This window comes from Macaca mulatta, chromosome 4, assembly GCF_049350105.2.
Source record: "Macaca mulatta isolate MMU2019108-1 chromosome 4, T2T-MMU8v2.0, whole genome shotgun sequence".
In the NCBI taxonomy this organism is placed as follows: domain Eukaryota; kingdom Metazoa; phylum Chordata; class Mammalia; order Primates; family Cercopithecidae; genus Macaca; species Macaca mulatta.
This window is the reverse complement of record NC_133409.1, coordinates 86,509,864-86,528,377: the sequence shown is the minus strand read 5'-3', so window position 1 is coordinate 86,528,377 and position 18,514 is coordinate 86,509,864. Positions and strand designations below refer to the sequence as shown.

The window sequence follows — 18,514 nt, the reverse complement described above, 5'->3', positions numbered from 1 at the left end:
CCCCTTCTTGAAGACCTCTGTAATGGCTGCAGGCTTCACAGCAAGGGATAGTCCCACTGCTCCAGTTACACTAACTACAGGTAGCTGCTCTAAAATGTGAAGAAAGGTAGATATGCTGCAGGTAAAGACAGGTCTGCAGCAGTCAGGGCTTGACGGCTTGAAGGGCAGAAAGGAAAGTGCAGAAAAGCCTGGCAGCTGCTGCAGCCACCACAAACGACAGGATTATTTTATCAAAGGTGGGGGAGCACAAAAGATCTTGAAAGTAGTCAGAGACAGCAGTGCACAGAATTCAGGTTTTGGACTCCCACTGCCCCAAAGCTGTCCTGGCTAAGTGAGGCAATCTGGTCAAGAGTGATGATGGAATAGAGACAGGTAGCTGTTGGGTAGCAATCTCTTCCTTCCATTTGAGTCTCCAAGTGACACACATCTTCAAGTGCTGACTGCCAACACCAAGCTGAACAACGATCTCTCAAATATGAGCCAATGCATTTAGATGCCGCAGGCCTTGTTTCCTCCACTGCTGTCTTCACAAGTCCTAAGTAATCTTCTCCCTGCTGCTCTCTCTGGACTCCCCCCGTGCATTCCAGTTACCAGTTACGAAGATCCCCTTTCTAATCTCTTTCTGTTCCCAAACATCCCATGTCCTCCCTGATGCCCCAATCTGAAGTCTGGACTCGGTGCCACTTCACCATGTCCCCAAAGGACCTGCATTATAGCACTTAACCAAACTAAAGCATGTCAACCATGTTGTCCCAGCATTGCCTGAGGAGGATCACTGCCACCCCCTTCCCCTCTTCTCTACAGAAACTGGCTCAAAAAGCACAGGCTATGGGGAGTCAGGAGCTGGAGGGGTAATATCATTATCGGGGCACGCAAAAGCTTGGCTGAGTGGGGAGCCCACCCCCTCCAACCTCCCAGTTGGTCTCTTACAACCTGAGGAGAATACCTCCTCCCAGTGTTGCTGCTTTGTAAGAGTCTAAAGATGAACCCCAGAGCTGCAGGAGCCATTTGGGGGAGTGGCAGCAAAGCAAAAGGACCAGAGTAGTTTGGGGATGACTGAGGCTCACCTCCCTTCTTTTTTTAAATCCCTCAGAGGTACAGGACCTGTGGCCTGGGCTTTAGCCCTTGTCCGGTACAAATTCCCAGGCAGAGAAGTTGGCATCCCTGGCAAAAGGAGCTCTCAAACCAAAATAACTAGATAAGTACCACTACTATGAGAAGGGCAATGCACTGAATTATATCACATGAAGCAGAATTATTGGGACAGACCAAAAAATTTAAGTAACATAACAAATATCCTCCAATGGATAAAGGAAGAGATTACTAATACAAACTAAAAGAAAACATTAAGAAGAAAAATACAAAGGTTGAAATAAAGAACACAATAGATGGGGTAAATAGTATGATGGATACAAAAACAAACAAACAAACACACACAGGGCAATGCAAAGGAAGCTCAGCGAGAGGAATGCTTCCAGAAAGAAGCAGAAAAGAATTCAAGTAGAGAGTAGAGAGATACAGAAAATAGAAGCAGAGGTTCCAAAATCCAGATAATAGGGATCAAGGAAGAGGAAGGGGGAGAAAACCAAACATAAAAGAAAAGGAAATATTTTAAGAAAATTGATCATTAATTCTCCAGAATTCAAAAGAGATGAAAGACCTCAGATAATAAGAGTTTATAAAGGACCAAACAGGATATATAAAGAGCCACACCAACACATGCCATATTGAAACTTGAGAATATTAAGATTAAATACAAACTCTAAGATAATTTAGAGAGAAAGAGAAAGAAGAATGAGATAAACATGAATTTTTTTTTCTTTTTTTTTTTTTTGAGGCAGGGTCTCACTCTGTCTCCCAGACTGGAGTGCAGTGGCGTGATTTTGGCTCACCATAACCTCCGCCTCCCCAGTTCAAGCGATTCTCCTGCCTCAGCCTCCCAAGTAGCTGGGATTACAGGCACATGCCACTACCGCCCAGCTAATTCTTGTTTTTGAGACAGAGTCTCGCTGTCACCCAGGCTGGAGTGCTGTGGCACCATCTCGGCTCACTGCAGGCTCTGCTTCCCGGGTTCATGCCATTCTCCTGCCTCAGCCTCCCGAGTAGCTGGGACTATAGGCACCCGCCACCTCGCCCAGCTAATTTTTTATATTTTTAGTAGAGACAGGGTTTCACGGTGTTAGCCAGGATGGTCTCGATCTCCTGACCTCGTGATCCACCCGCCTCAGCCTCCCAAAGTGCTGGGATTACAGGCGTGAGCCACCGCGCCCGGCCTAATTTTTGTATTTTTAATAGAGATGGGGTTTCACCATGTTGGCCAGGCTGGTCTCGAACCCCTGACCTCAAATGATCCACTGGTCTCAGCCTCCCAAAGTGCTGGGATTACAGGCATGAGCCACCATGCCCAGACTAATATTTTTAAAATATAGAAGGAAAAGAACTTTGAACATAAATTTATCAAATGTGAGAGTATAATAACAATATTCTCAGGCATGCAAAGCCACTGAAGGTTTGCCACGTAAAGACTCACTCTAAAAATATTCATCAGGGAAGTTCTCAAATAAAAAGATAAATCCTTTAGAATAAGATATATGGTAAATAAGGCTAGTCAAATAACATAGTAAAGTTTGTTGTCTAAAAAGGATAAAAAAGAAAGGAAAAGAACTGCTAAATTCCTTTTTCTTTTTTTTTTTTTTTTTTTTGACAGAGTCTGGTTCTGTTACACAGGCTGGAGCGCATTGGTGCGATCTTGGCTCACTGCAACCTCTGCCTCTTGGGTTCAAGCAATTCTCCCACCTCAGCCTCCCAAGTAGCTGGGATTACAGGTGCACACCACCAGGCCTGGCTAATTTTTGTATTTTTCGTAGAGATGGGGTTTCACCATGTTGGCCAGGCTGCTCTTGAACTCCTGGTCTCAAGCGATCCACCCGCCTAAGCCTCCCAAAGTGCTAGGATTACAAATGTGAGCCACCGTGCCTGGCCGAAAAACTCCAGAATTAAAATCTTAGACAACAGCAACATAACTGGAATGAGGGCTGGGAAGAAAGGGAGAGACCCAAGGTATACGTAAACTGCTAATGTGTTTGTATTATAACAGAATAAATACAGACTTTAATACATTTAACAAATTAATGAGCATAAACACAAATTTGGGTCTTAAGAGTATCTACAATAACAATAAAAATATAATTTGTTTTAAATGAGAAAAAATTATCTATCTATTAGAAAGCAGGAAATGAGAAAAATTTTTAAAATGTAGTAAGGAGAAAAATATTAAATAAGATATTAGAAATAATTTCTAATAAAACAATCATTTCAATAAGTGTAAATGGATTAAAGTTGCCAATTAAAAGACTCTCCAATTAGATATAAGCAAGAAGAGGGAGAGAAAGAGAGAGGATGAAGAAAGATATCCTAAGCAAATATGAACCAAAAGAAGGCTGGAGAATCTATCTCGATATCTAATAACACAGAATTCAAGATTTTTAAAAAATCGTAAGAGACATAAATGGATGATACATACTGGAAAAATAAACAAGAGTGAAAGATGTGAACTTTTATATGTACCTAACAATGTAACCTAAAATATATAAATACTCTAACATAAAGCAAGAACTGAGAGAATGACAGGAAAGAGACAAATCAACAAATACACTTGAATATTTTAACATGCTCCTTTCAGAAGCTGCTAGAACCAGCAGACAAAAAATAAGCAGAAATATAGAAGGTCTAAATAATACACCAAACATGTTTAAGCAAGTAGATATATATAGAGCTCTATATCCAAACAGAGCATATGTAATTATTTTCAACATTTTTAAAAAGTAACTACAAACCAGGCCAAAGCTTCAGTAAATTCCAAGGAATCAATATCACAGAGACTATCTTCTCTGACCATAAAATTAAAAATGATAACAAAAATCAAAGCTTAAAATAATTCCATATGGCTAGAACTTGGTTAAAAATAAAAACATAAGTGAACTTTTAAAAAAATACATAGAATTGAATGACTATGAAAACACAGCATGTTGACTTTGTGAGACACAGCTCAAGCATTACTCAGAGAGAAATATATACCTTTAAGTACATTCCTCTTCCTTACTTCCTACTAAAATGAACAAGTGTTTCCCTGAAAGTCACACAAACAGAACATGGAGTGCTGTGGAAAAGCTCTCACTACATATACAAATATCTACCTCATGGCGTACTGGGCCTTCTGCCCCCAAGATTCATGAGGGACAAAATACAATGCTGTCAATAAACTAAAACCTAAAGTAAAAAAACCACATCAGGCAGTGGCACACCAATCTTTGTCAAGGCCCAGTAGGCCTGTCAAAATTATTAACCAAAGCATACTTTTTTTTTTTTTTTTTGAGATGGAGTCTTGCTCTGTCACCCAGACTGGAGTGCAGTGGTGCAATCTCGGCTCACTGTAACCTCTGCTTCCCCAGTTCAAGTGATTCTCCTGCCTCAGCCTCCCAGGTAGCTGGGATTACAGGGGTCCGCCACTACGCCTGGCTAATTTGTATATTTTCAGTAGAGACAGGGTTTCACCATGTTGGCCAGGCTGGTCTCAGACTCCTGACCTCAAGTGATCCGCCTGCCTCAGTCTCCCAAAGTGCTGGGATTACAGGTGTGAGCCACCACACCCAGCCCAAAGAATACTCTGTTAAAGAAAAATATCATGGCGCTGAGTCTCTCGAAAGTTTAGACCTTCTTGATCCATCATTAAATTGGATCTGTAAAAATCAACAGACTCTGGAACCAAGTATTTTATTTCCCTCTTACCAAGGACTAGGCACTGCTAGTTTCAGCTCCCATCCCCTCTGGCATCCACTGTGTGAGATGAAATATTCCCCCCTTTAGTTAAATACTCATCCCCTGATACTGATGTCATAAGAAGAAAACATATTTGCACACAAGTACCTGATACGGTAAGTCAGCCATCCTTAAATAAGTTTCCATTTTTAAACAGAAAGGAGATAAACTGGGAACACCATTGTTAGGTCTTGCAAACTGATGTAAAATAATAGCATCTTTAGAGTCAATCTCTTGCTGTTTCCTGTCAAAACCAAAACAGAAATAAAGAACAATCCACATGTTATCCACATTCAGTTCCCTTACTTCTTGAGAGGACCCTGCAGGGTTGAAGCTCCTCAGTGAACAAGCAGATCTGTTTGTCACAGGGGCTTACCTCACCCAGCAACCACTTTGTCGAAGGGGCTTACCTCACCCAGCACTCATGGAAGCTTAGTCAAAACACAAGAGAACCTTACAAACTCCCATGATATTACCACAACCCCAGTGGCTCAGCAAAGTAACTATACACCAACCAACCTCCTTCTGTTACCTATGGCCTCTGGGCAACAAGAACATTTTCTGGTACTGGTCCACCTATTCTCCAGCCGGCTGTGTTTACCTGCCAGGGACAAGCTGGATGGATAAAAATGATACTCTGTGCTTGCTGTGTGTCACACATTGTTCTGAGGGTCTCACGGGTCTTATCTCCTTTAATCTTCATAATAACCTTATGAAGTAGGTACTACTGCTAACCATGTTTTATAGATGAGGAAATCCAGGCACAGAGGATTAACTTGCCCAAAGTCACATTGCTAGTAAATGGTAGAATGGGCACTGAATCAAGAAGTCAGAGTCTGTGTTTTTGGCCATTAGACTATACCATGAAACAGTCTATTCATCCAGAAGACCCAGGAATAACAGTGCAGATTTGCTCTGCTATGACCCAAGTCTGTAGGGAAACTGAGACTGAATATTCTTGTCCCTCTTCCCAACTGCCCATGCCCTCACCTAACCCTTCTTTCACCTGTAACGCCGTGGAACCCGCCTTCTGGATGCTCTCTCTCTAGCTCTGTCTTCCTTATTTTCTGCCTTCCCAGCATCCCCACTTTTACCATACAGCATGTATTTTAGTACCCCTGCTTTTCCCCTTTCTTCTGTCTCAGCCACGCATCCATCTTTTCCTTTGGCTATTCTTTTGGGTGAGGAGGACTTCCCTGCATACAGTTTTTCAATAACCACTACATAATGGAATGAATGCTGGATTCCAAGTCTGGACACCTGGTGTCAAATCCAAGCCCTGCTTCCCTTACTGGCCACATTAGCCTAGATCTCTCCACCATCTTCACCTGGAGAGTGAGGACAGTACCAATTCTGTATGGATTATCATGAGGATTACATAAGGCAATACTGTAACTATTTAGTGAACTATCAAGCATTAAGTAATAGTGGAATTTATTCTCATCCAAAGAGATATGGTCTCATCCCTGCAAGCTCATCATTCCACACAGCCCCATTCACACCCCACTCCTCGGGACCCTTTTGCAATTTCCATCTTCATTTGACCCAGCCGATTCCCAGTCAGATAAACTTCACTCTTCCTTCCCCTTGGCCCTCCCTGAGCCTCTGGTTCCCTCGCATTGTTCCCAGTACAACGCCACACCTGCTTCTTTCTACCCAAGCAAGAATAATTTCTTTGTCTCTTCATCACATGGATGCCCACTTCCTGCAGATCCCCATTTAATAAAACAAACTCTCTTGAAAAGTTTACCACCCAAGGGCCCATTCAACTTCACAATTCAGACTCATTTTGAAAATATCTGTCAAGTCAAAAAAATAAAAATATTTGCTGCTTTCTGGCAATATTTACTATAAAAGAAATGTTTTCATTTAGATGGAATGTTTGGGAAGTCAGATTTTAAAATCAAGAACTCATTTAGATGATGTTCCAAGACTGCATAGATTTGACAATTAAATGATTGTGTCCAGTCAAATAATTCCCATCACAAAGTGGTATTTTCATGTAAATTAACCAGACAAAAATTTCAGAACTGACAGGAGAGAAGACAAACAAAAAATCCCTGCTCCATCAGCCAGAACGATCTAATTCTAATTGTTAATTTGGGCCATGTCATACTAAGAATGGATACTAATTATCTACCAAGCATATGCTAATGACTTTATATATATTATACATATTAACTTATTTAATTCTGACAATGACACTTTAGAATGGGTATTGTTATAGTTTAAATTCGGTATATCATACTATACTATTTTATAGTAGATAAGAAAATTGAAGCTCAAAGACGTTAAACAACTTGCCTAAGGAACATCAATTTAAGATTGACTCTGAAATAACTCCAGTTTCCAGCTCTTAAGCACTTCAAGGCCACCAAAATGGGCAATTCCTCAGTTAGTTGTATTAAAGCTGCCAGTTTGACTCAGACCACTGAAGCCTGGAACTTTCTGATAAAAGTCACAGCTAATGATGGCCAAGTTTTACTGAATTTTGACCATGACAAACTCTGTTCTAAGCATGTCACGTGTTAACTCATTTAATCAACTATGAGAAAAGCTACTACTACTATTACCATTTTACAGATGAGAAAACTGAGTCATCAAGAGCTTACTGTCATATCCAGGGTTATGTGGTTGGTTACAGACAGAGTCTGAATTTGAACCCAGACAGTGTGGCTCCAGAGCCCTCCCTCCAATATGTCAGAAACTCCTCTCTAATTTAGGATCAGACGATTGAGTGAGTTGTTTCCCGCACAGCTGTATTTTATAAAGTGACCTTATCATAAAGTTTGTAGAAGAGGACACCCATAGAGCATTAACTAGCTAGTTTACTACTATTCCTGGGGCTAACGATATCACAGATGAACATGCCTCTGTATACAGCTGATGATTTGTTAGTTTGCAGAGATCAGATGTTGATTCACCAACTAAATGTTCTAGAAGAGGCTGACCCTGTGTGTCAAAAGTGCAAATAAGCACTGGTAATGAAGTTATTACTTAGTCATTCAATTTACAAACAAAAATTTCCAAAGCCTGATTGAATTTAAGACAGCTGCCAAGCTATCTCTACTCAGGGAAAACAAAGTAGTGTGTTGGAACAATATTTATTTAAAAATATGGTGCTAAAAAAACATGGATAAAACCCCCAAAAACCTACTTTGGTTATATTCATTAATTAAACATCCTAAATAATTCTCACCTGTCAACTTTACTCTTCCACTCTAGAGACACAGTCATAGATTAAGGTTATGTCTATGCAGCAGAAAATCCAGGTAGGCTGGGGAAGAGTTTACAATAGCCAGTAAACTCAGGGAAGTCATTTTAAGGTGTATTTTCCATATCACATATTTCAGATTTTGTTCTGTTCTCTGCCTAAATTACAAAGACTGTTGAAACCTAGATTTCACCTTAGTGGAGGTAGCTATCATGTAACCTCTAAAGCCTTGGTCTTCGCCCTTCCTGCCTGTTTTTTTCCCTTTGCCCCTCCACTCCTCTTCCCCTAGAGGCTGCAAGAAAGGCACCTGCTACAGGTCTGTCTTCCTGAGCGATGCTTCAGTTCTCCACATTGCTCTTCCTTCCTCTTCTTTCAACAAAACTGATTTCAAAGTAGGTACTTTTTTTTTTTTTTTTTTTTTTTTTTTGAGACGGAGTTTCGCTCTCTCGCCAGGCTGGAGTGCAGTGGCACGATCTCAGCTCACTGCAACCTCCGCCTCCCAGGTTCAACCGATTCTCCTGCCTCAGCTTCCCGAGTAGCTGTAGGACTACAGGAGTGTGCTACCATGCCAGGCTAATTTTTGTTTTTGTTTGTTTTTAGTAGAGACGGGGTTTCACAATGTTGACCAGGATGGTCTCTATCTCTTGACCTCGTGATCCACCCGCCTCGGCCTCCCAAAGTGCTGGGATTACAGGCGTAAGCCACAGCGCCCAGCCAAAGTAGATGCTATCTAAGAGGCAGTGGTTAAAAAAATGCAGGCTCGCCGGGCGCGGTGGCTCAAGCCTGTAATCCCAGCACTTTGGGAGGCCGAGACGGGCGGATCACGAGGTCAGGAGATCGAGACCATCCTGGCTAACACGGTGAAACCCCGTCTCTACTAAAAAAAATACAAAAAACTAGCCGGGTGAGGTGGCGGTCGCCTGTAGTCCCAGCTACTCGGGAGGCTGAGGCAGGAGAATGGCATGAACCCGGGAGGCGGAGCTTGCAGTGAGCTGAGATCCGGCCACTGCACTCCAGCCCGGGTGACAGAGCGAGACTCCGTCTCAAAAAAAAAAAAAAAAAAAAAAAAAAAAAAAAAAAATGCAGGCTCTGATATGAATCTAGATCCTGCTACTCTTAACTTTGTGACCTTGGGCAAGTTGCTTAACCTCCCTGAGCTACAATTTCCTTATCTATGAAACGGGTGTCAAGCTTCAAACAACAGTTGCCAGGAATAAATGCAGTCACACATGCAAAGCCCATATATGCAAAGTCTCTACTCAGTGTTCACAAATAGCCCTTCTTCATTGTTTGCATTACTTCAGAGATGTCTAATTCAACTCAAACATTAGTCCAGAAACAAAACTGGCCAAGCATGGTGGCTCACACCTATAAACCCAACACTTTGGGAAGCCAAGGAGGGAGGACTGCTTGAGGCCAGGAGTTTGAGACCAGCCTGGGCAATACCGTGAGACCCCATCTCCACAAAAAAGTTAAAAAAAAAATTAGCCAGGTGTAATGGTTCATGCCTGTAATCCCAGCAACTCAGCAGACTGAGGCCAGAGGATCGCTTGAGCCCAGGAGTTCCAGAACAGCCTGGCCAACATGGTGAAACCCCATCTCTACTAAAAACACAAAAATTATCCAGAAGCGGTGGTGCATGCCTGTAATCCCAGCTACTCAGGAGGCTGAGCCAGGAGAATCGCTTGAACCAGGGAGGCACAGGTTGCAGTGAGCTGAGATCAAGCCACTGCACTCCAGCATGGATGAGAGCGAGACTATGTCTCAAAAGAAAAAACAAAAAAAAAAAAAGAAAAATGAATCAACCTAGGATTAAACTCCTTAGTCCAAATAAGCATCCAGTGCTGAGGTTTATAGTCCCCTAAATGAGTTAGGAGCTATCTGTGGGCAGAGAGCGCTTCAGGCTCCAGTGACCACACCTGCCAGGGCATGGCCTACTCCAGAGTGGGAGCTGAGCTCCATACCGTTTCTGCAAGGTCATTTAAGCTCTGTTTTAAAATTGGTCCTGTGAAGCCTTCACTCCCTCCACTGCTGAGAAGTCTCATGGTTCGGGATCTCCTCAAGGGCTTTAGACTAGAATACAACTGAGAAACAACTGGGTTACCATTTAAATTGCTGCCCAAATGTTTTAGTTCTTTAGGTAGCTTGAAATCTAACTTGAAATACAGTTCTAAAACTAGCACAATTAACAAATAATCTAGAGAGATAATTCTCTTCAAATTTTTTTGTTTGGTTCAGCTAGATTCAAAGCAATGTGTTAAGTGAGAGAATTAAATGTGCAACAAGCTTAAAATAAACTTCCTCAAATATGGCTAAATAATATGAAAACCAATACATTTCCCCAAACCTAAATGATTTCCTACCCTCTCAGAGATGGCAACTATTCAAAATATGTATGTTAGGCCAAATACCTACATTAGGCTATCACAATAATCTTCTCGGATCCCTGCAGGCTAGTAAAGGTCACCTATCACTGTCTTTGTTTATAACCTATTGTGTAGGATTCCTCCACTGGAATAAGGCAGTGTGGACACATTTCTTCCACTTTTGAAAATACTGGCAAAGGGACATTCTGAGCTATTGAAAACTGGGCTTCTGGTAATCTTCCAGTGACGGAGGGCTCAAATGCACGTAAATTTTAACCATTAACTGATGTATCAATTAGCCAAACGACTGTCTCAGTGCCCTGTGGTATTACTCTACCCAAACAAAAATCTCGTGCCGGTTGGATGTATCAACAACAGGGGCCTCCATTTTCTGGTATTTCCAACTCAATCTTGTAAACATTCTGCGGCAGCGGATGCAACTGTTTACGGCACTGGGCGACTCCGTGTTATGCCCAACACACCCATGTGCTAGCCTGTCCTACTGCTCACACAACAATGACATCTAAGCCTGAAGATGGTGCTTGGCGTTCAATACCAGAGAAGCAGAGAACCAGGTTAAGGCTGCATCAAAGCTGCACACCACTACACTTGGTCATGCATCTTTAACAGGGACCCGCAGGTTTCTGGAGCTTTTGCAATTTTTCAGCCTTTTGATGTTGACATTTAGGGAAGGATGGTGAAGAACTAACCTTTAAGTAAAAGATAAGGTTAGCAGTTAATATTCCAGCATTATTACTTATAAACAAGGCATTTCATAAAAGTGTAACCTATTTCTGCAGGGCCCAATTCTATTGTTGCAAACACACTGCACTTAGATCCTCCTCCTAAGGACATTTCTTAATAGATAACGACAAGTGACCCAGAGCATTTTGGGAGACAAATGTTTTTCCCTCCCAACACCGGTTTAATTCTCCTTTCAACTCCAAACTGCCCCTCACGGCCAGGTGACCACCGAATGCCTTTAGGGAAAGGTAACTGCAGGACGCTTGGGCATCTGGGCAGCGTGACCGAGGGGCTGGCAGGGGCCCCCCTCGCGCCAGCCCTGCCCTAGTCAGGTGCCCCTCTTGGCGCCCCTGTGCGGGTCCCTCTCTCCGGCTCACCTAATGACCAGGAGTTCGTGGAGCAGATACGCAGCTGCGGCCAGCAAAGCTCCCCCGGTCAAGTAAAGGGTTTTCTTCCACCAGGGATCGGAGCCCAGCCCTGCCATGATCCCACCGTAATCCTGCAAAGGGAAAGCGATGATGTCCCCATAAAAGGAGAAGGGCTCCTCGGACCCGGCCCACCAGCCGAAGAAGGAGATGCTCTGGTTCCAGCTCAGATCCACCACGCACGGCCTGGACGAAGCAAAGCCAACCCCCCAGTGCATGCTGCGCGGCTGGCTCCGGGCGCCCCTCCCAGGGCCCGCGCCGCCTGCATGGGAAGGGGCCGGCGCGGCCCGGCGCGGGCTCAGAGGCGCGCGGAGGACGCGGGCGGCGGCGACTGAGGAGGCGGCGGCAGAGGAGGAGGAGGAGGAAGGACGCTGGCCGCGGACTGCGGGCCTGGCCGGCGGGGCCCCAGAGCCCTGGGCGGCAGCAGCGGCCGCCGGCTCCCCCCGCAGCGGCCTCTCCGCCCCGCTCTTTGTGTCGGCGCCTGGAGAAGGCCGCGTGATGTCATTGCTCCCCGGGGCAGGCAAACAGAGGCGGGATAAAGTCACCTACCCCGCGCCCTGCCCCCGCCCCGCATCTCCGCGGTCCGGCCGCCTCCGCCGGGGCCGGATCTGCAGGGCTGGGGCGCGCCGGGCGGGCTCCGCGCTTCCAGGCGGCACGCCCAAAAACCGCTCGCCGCGCGCGGGCAAGGGCGGCGGAGGTGCCTGGAAATGCGGCTTCACCGTGAGGAAGCTGCAGTCGGGGCCCGGATCCTGGTCCTCCCCTACCCCGGCCCGCCCTCCGCCTGCGCTCCAGCCCCTCCCGCGGGCCCCAGAGCGGGGAACGCGCAGGACTCACCTGGGGCGGCGCGGAGCTGCGGGCAGGAGACGCCACCAGGCGGGGGCTGGGAGCGGGGGCCGGGATTAAAGTCGGGAATCAGATTGTTCTGGCCATCAGGAAAGCGCTGTGTATTTGCATAATGTGTAAAAAACACTCTTATTACATTACACAGTTACCTCGAGATTGACCAGGTGTTCGCAGGGACGAGATGTCTGGTTTGACAAATAACAAAATACCTAGAGAGATTTCTCTGACAAACCCACTTCAAGTCTTTCCTCTTTGAAGTCACTATCAGGGAACTCGCTGATACAGGGTTTTGGTTGGGGGGGCGGGGGTCCCTCTTTTGGTTAAGAAAATCTGTCTAACAACTGTGTGTGTGTTCAGTGTATTTTTTTCCTTTAACTTCATTTATTAAAGTTCATAAGTACAAAGAGTAGACGCTTGTAATATATGCACAGATTTTAGCAAGAGCATGGATAATTTTAAATTGGAAGAACTGAAAAAGGAAACAGGACAGTGGAGGTTCATCACTCTTAAGGTGGAAGGATGGATAAAAGAAACCGCCAGACTTTTGCCTGGGGACAGAGATTGAGGTGCAAAAGGACTCCCCCCTTTTTTCCTCTCCTGCCACACTAGCCCCTTAGAACAGGCAAGGAGTGTGGTCATATTGTTAAAAAATGATAAATATGGACGTGTGGCCTCAACGAGACGGGGAGGGGCTAGTCAGCTGATGCCTAGGCACCAGCGTGTGAGACGCCCCAGACACTCCTGGGAACATGTGACCTCCCAGGAAGAAGTAATGTGTGTGGTTTTAAGTGAAGCTCCCATGAGTAGGTTGTAAGGAGTGAAACCCAGCGACCTCCTGGGGTGACTGAGGTGGTCACCAGCCGATCTTGCAAGGAGAGAGACCAGAAAGCTGCCTGGCCTTGTCGGCAAGAAGCAGAGTAGTTAAGTTTGGGACCAGAGCTGCAGTGCTCCGGAAGAGGGAACAAGGAGGGCTGGCACCAGGGATTCTCCATGCTCCTTCTGTGCCCTTCCCACAGAGCACTCAGTCTTTGCTCTCAGTGAACACTGAGCCAATATTTAAAGAATATAAGTTTAGTACTTGGGATCACATTATTTGTGTATCTAGGTCTAGGCATGGGGATGGGCATAAATTACCTTGAGTGGAAGAATATGGAAGGCAAAAGGGAGAGTCAATCCTGACAAACCTAATGCCCAAAAACAAGTTAGAAACCAGAAGAAGTATAGTATTTTTATCCCAGAAAGACACTGACTACAATTGGCTCTCACTCATGGTGACCTGCCCCACCCACACATGCAGGCCGGGGGCCCACTGCTGCTTCCTGGGAGTATCAGACAACTGTTGAGCATCAACTGGTCTCTGGTTCAAACATGGTTTACATTTTTAGAAGAACACTGCAGTGAAAGTCTTTAAGAAGCAGACGTGGGCTGGGCGCAGGTGGTTCACACCTGTAATCCCAACACTTTGGGAGGCCGAGGCTGGTGGATCACCTAAGGTCGGGAGTTCGAGATCAGCCTGGCCAACATGGTGAAACTCTGTCTCTACTAAAAATACAAAAAATTAGCCGGGTGTGGTGGCGAGCGCCTGTAATTCCAGCTACTCTGAAGACTAAGCAGGAGAATTGCTTGAACCTGGGAGGCAGAGGTCGCAGTGAGGAGAGATTGTGCCCTTGCACTCCAGCCTGGGCAACAAGAGCGAGACACCAGGCCGGGCGCGGTGGCTCAAGCCTGTAATCCCAGCACTTTGGGAGGCCGAGATGGGTGGATCACAAGGTCAGGAGATCGAGACCATCCTGGCTAACATGGTGAAACCCCGTCTCTACTAAAAAAAATACAAAAACACTAGCCGGGCGAGGTGGCGGGCGCCTGTAGTCCCAGCTACTCGGGAGGCTGAGGCAGGAGAATGGCGTAAACCCGGGAGGCGGAGCTTGCAGTGAGCTGAGATCCGGCCACTGCACTCCAGCCTGGGCGACAGAGCGAGACTCCGTCTCAAAAAAAAAAAAAAAAAGAGCGAGACACCATCTCAAAAAAAAAACAAAAATAAAAATAAAATAAAATCCCACAAGAGAAACTAAAATGTCATCTTAATCTGATACATGTTAAATTTTAACTTTTAGATCCATGGCATAGAAGAGTAAATATGATTATTGCTAGGGTTGTATAAGATGAAAGGAGGAAGAGTAGACTGAGGAGACAGCAAATCTGAGTTGGACAAATATTTGGTATCAGAATGTCAGAATAGGCCAGGCATGGTGGGGTGACTCACGCCTGCAATCCCAGCACTTTGGGAGGTGGGCAGATCACTTGAGGTCAAGAGTTTGAGACCAGCCTGGCCAACATGGTGAAATCCTATCTCTACTAAAAAAATATAAAACTTAGCCAGGCATGGTGGTGGGCACCTGTAACCCCAGCTACTCGGGAGTCTGAGGCAGGAGAATCACTTGAACCCAGGAGGCAGAGGTTGCAGTGAGCCGAGATTGCACCACAGCACTCTAGCCTGGGTGACAGAGTGAGATTCCATCTCAAAAAAAGAAGAAGAAGAACCTCAGAACAAACCTTTGGGGAGCAAGGAAAGCAGCTCCAGCTGTAAAGGCACCGACTGATGCAATCCTCAGCCAACTCTTCATCCAAAGTCAGACTGAGTTCCAGAAGGAAAAGCTGCTCTACAAAGGGGTGCAAGCCAGCTGTAGAAAGACGGGAGACTCAGGCTCAGGGTGAAGGGACTCAGCCCCAGAGGAGTGGTAGTAGGGGGATGAACTCAGCAGAAAGGAACTGAACACAGCTGGGTTAACAAGAGGAGCTAAGGAGGCTGACTCTTCAAAGAGTGCCTCCTCAGAATCCCCATTGTAGAGCCAGGTCACAGGCTGAAGCCACAGTAGCTATGCACGGCCTGCCCGCTGAGGCTGAAGGTGCAGGAGCTGAGCATGTCTGCACCCCAGCTCTCCTCCTCAGGCTCCTATAGTTAGTGAAAAAAATTCGAAGACTCTGAGCACTAGGCTGGGCATCTCTACTCCACCCTTTCTACCACCACCACCACTAATTTTGACAGCTTTGGTGCCGTACGCATGGACATTAGCTCCAAACTAGAGGCAACTTACTTTTCTTTTCCAAGGACTTTTTCTAACTAACTTTAATTGAGGTGTTATAAGACAAGAAAAAATAAGAAACTAATATTGATTGAACACCTATTTGTGTTGTATAGTGATTTTTTTTCCAGTAACAAGCTATGTTAGGTAAGTATTGTCATTTCAATTTTACAACTGAAAGAAACTAAGGCCCAGAGGGGACAATTAACAAGTTCAATTTCCAGAGCGAGGTGATGATGGATCCAAGCATGTCTCACACCAGCGGCCCTGTGGGTGCTCCACCACCTCCATCAGGGGTGTCCAATCTTTTGGCTTCCCTGGCCACATTGGAAGAACTGTCTTGGGCCACACCTAAAATACACCAAGGACAGCTGATGAGCTTTTTAAAAAATCACAAAAAAATTCATAATGTTTTAATAAAGTTTACAAATTTGTGTTGGGCCACATTCAAAGTCATCCTGGACCGCCAGGTTGGACAAGGTTTTGACCTACAAGGGTCTCACACCAAGAACAGTGAGTGCTGGAGTGCTGCTGTCCATGGTATTCTTGCTTTACACTATTAGTCTAGGCTCAGTTTTGAACTGTCTCAACTGAATGACTACAAAGTGTTAAATGCCTGCAGGTTATACTGTCACCTGAAAAAGGTAGCTTCAGATAACGTATTACGCGGATATCGGCATGCCCTATGTCATGTGGGTCTACAGCCTCGCCAAGACAATTGGGTAAGGACAACTAAATCAGTGTTTCCCAAACCTTAAAGTACATATGTGTCACCTGGGGCTCTGTCATAATGATCAAACAAGAGACAATTAGGTCAGAAGCAACTGAGAAGGTGGGTCATGAGAAAAGTTTAGGATGTTTTGAGTATGGGCCTCTCAAACATTACCGTGTATATGAGGATACTGTTAAAATGCAAAATCTGACTCAGTAGTTCTGGGGTGGGGCCTGAGAGTCTGCATTTCTAACAAGCTTCCAGGTGATACCGACCACAGTTTGTGTAACAATTGTCTATACCACTGGCTTATGAGGAAGATCAAGAACTCTGCCCACCAGGTGTACTCCATGTTGGATGGTTTCTAATCAACCCAATCAAGTCACCACCTTTTATTAGTTTGAACATCATACATTGCAGATAAGTTTGGGGCAGTAGTAGAATGAGAAATAGGAAGAAAATAAATCAAGACTCTAGGAGAACAATTAGAACAGAGAGTAGTAATGTGTATCCCTTCTGCGAGACTGACCTGATGCCAGTGGTAGGAGCTGAGGGAGGAAGTCATGGGGAAGGAGAGATGTAAGGGGAGGAGATAGGAGATAAGAGAGAAGACAGAGAATAGGCAATTTATCATGTCTCTGCTTCACTACCTGCGTGATTAATAACATCATGGAGCATTTTTCAGGCACCAAAACAAACAGCATAAACAAATGAACAAAATAATTTACAAATTTATCCTAAACATATTTTATCAGAATAATATTATACTTGATGTTTTAAAATCGAGTTTAAGAGATTTAAAACCTTGCTCCTATGGTAACAAATGGATGTGATGTGGCACTATTGCTGGTTTTTACATAGTAAAATTTACTATGCTATTGCATTAAAATATCTCTATGTTATTCAAATGTAGACGATTTAATTGATAATATTTATCTGAATTTTGTTGTAAATGTCTACTTTCTTGGCCTGATTTGTGGAGAGGACATCTCATACCAAACTACCCACCTGGCACAGGAGAACTCCTTTTTTTTTTTTTTTTTGAGACAGAGTCTAGCTCTGTCACCCAGGCTGCAGTGCGGTGGGGAGATCTCGGCTCACTGCAACCTCCGCCTCCCGAGTTCAAGCGATTCTTCTGCCTCAGCCTCCCAAGTAACTGGGATTACAGGCGCCTGCCACCACGCCCAGCTAATTTTTGTATTTTTGGTAGAGATGGGGTTTCACTGCGTTGACCAGGCTGGTCTCGAACTCCTGACCTCGTGATCTGCCCGTCTCGACCTCCCAAAGTGCTGGGATTACAAGCGTGAGCCACCGTGCCCGGCCTGTACATGATATTCTTAAATGTTTTGATCCTTCCTAATTTGAAAAAGCAGTGTCTCCTTGTATTTTTCAATTTGTGCTTCTCTGATTACATGTATGGTTGAATGCATTTTTTGGAAAGATGTATTTCTATTTTTTTGTGAACTGTTCATTTGTTTTGTCTTAAGAGTCAAGCCTCACTATGTTGCCCAGGCTGGACTCGAACTCCTCAAGTGATCCCTCCACCTCAGTCTCCTGAGTAGCTGAAATTATAAGTGCACACCTGGTCCTGAACCATTCATTTTTTCACTTGGCATTATTTATTTATTTATTATTTCTTTATTTATATGAGCTCTTAATAGAGAAAAATAACTCTTGGTCTGTAAATTAGAGTGATGAAAATATTTTCCCCAGCTTGTTATCTTTCCATTTTTTCTTTTTATTTTACATATTTGTTATTTTTGAGACAAGACTGCTCTGTCACCCAGGCTGGAATGCAGTGGCATGATTACAGCTCACTGCAGCCTCAACCTCCAGGGCTTAGGTAACTTCAGATAATTCTCTGAATTACCAAACAATCCTCCCACCTCAACCACCCCAAGTAGCTGGCACTGTAGGCGGGCACCACCACGGCCACCTAATTTTTCTTTTTTTTTTTATTTTTTGTGCAGACGGGGTCTCACCATATTGCCCAGGCTGGTCTTGAACTCCTGGCTCAAGCATTTAGCCTGCCTCAGCCTCCCCAAGTGCTGGGATTACAGCCATGAGCCACTGTCCCAGTCTCTTTCCATTTTTTTTCCTATGGCTTCTTGATTTTCTTTTATAGTTTTAGAGTGGCGTTATCCTCTGAATAGGATGCTCAAATCTATTATTTCAATGTTCTGGGGTGACCTCAAGTGCTGGGGTGTATTAAAGAAAAACTTATCCCCATCAAAAAGTGGGCAAAGGATATGAACAGACATTTCTCAAAAGAAGACATTCATACAGCCAACAGACACATGAAAAAATGT

The 18,514-nt window shown here is 44.6% G+C and overlaps 2 protein-coding genes across 3 annotated transcripts in view; one reads left to right on the top strand and one right to left on the bottom strand.

The window, feature by feature from the left end:
* The window catches only part of FAXC (failed axon connections homolog, metaxin like GST domain containing), a 67,514-nt gene extending 55,203 nt beyond the window's left edge, over positions 1-12,311 (bottom strand). The window contains exons 1-3 of one of the 2 annotated variants that reach the window (XM_077998343.1): positions 12,117-12,311; positions 11,520-11,641; positions 4,927-5,062 (exon numbers count right to left, since the gene is read on the bottom strand). In XM_077998343.1, coding sequence (XP_077854469.1) covers positions 4,927-5,062; positions 11,520-11,626 — 243 coding nt within the window. In that variant the 5' untranslated portion in view covers positions 11,627-11,641; positions 12,117-12,311. 2 annotated transcript variants of the gene reach the window in all.
* LOC144340315 (uncharacterized) lies at positions 11,252-12,752 on the top strand. The gene is made up of 2 exons (XM_077999649.1): positions 11,252-11,390; positions 11,604-12,752. Exon 2 carries the CDS (start codon positions 11,718-11,720, stop codon positions 12,468-12,470), a length of 753 nt encoding a protein of 250 aa, XP_077855775.1. The 5' UTR covers positions 11,252-11,390; positions 11,604-11,717; the 3' UTR covers positions 12,471-12,752.
* The last annotated feature ends 5,762 nt before the right edge of the window (positions 12,753-18,514 follow it).

Coding starts and splice junctions, on each gene's coding strand:
- LOC144340315 (XM_077999649.1), top strand. CDS start 11,718: ATGCTCTGGTTCCAGCTCAGATCCACCACGCACGGCCTGGACGAAGCA.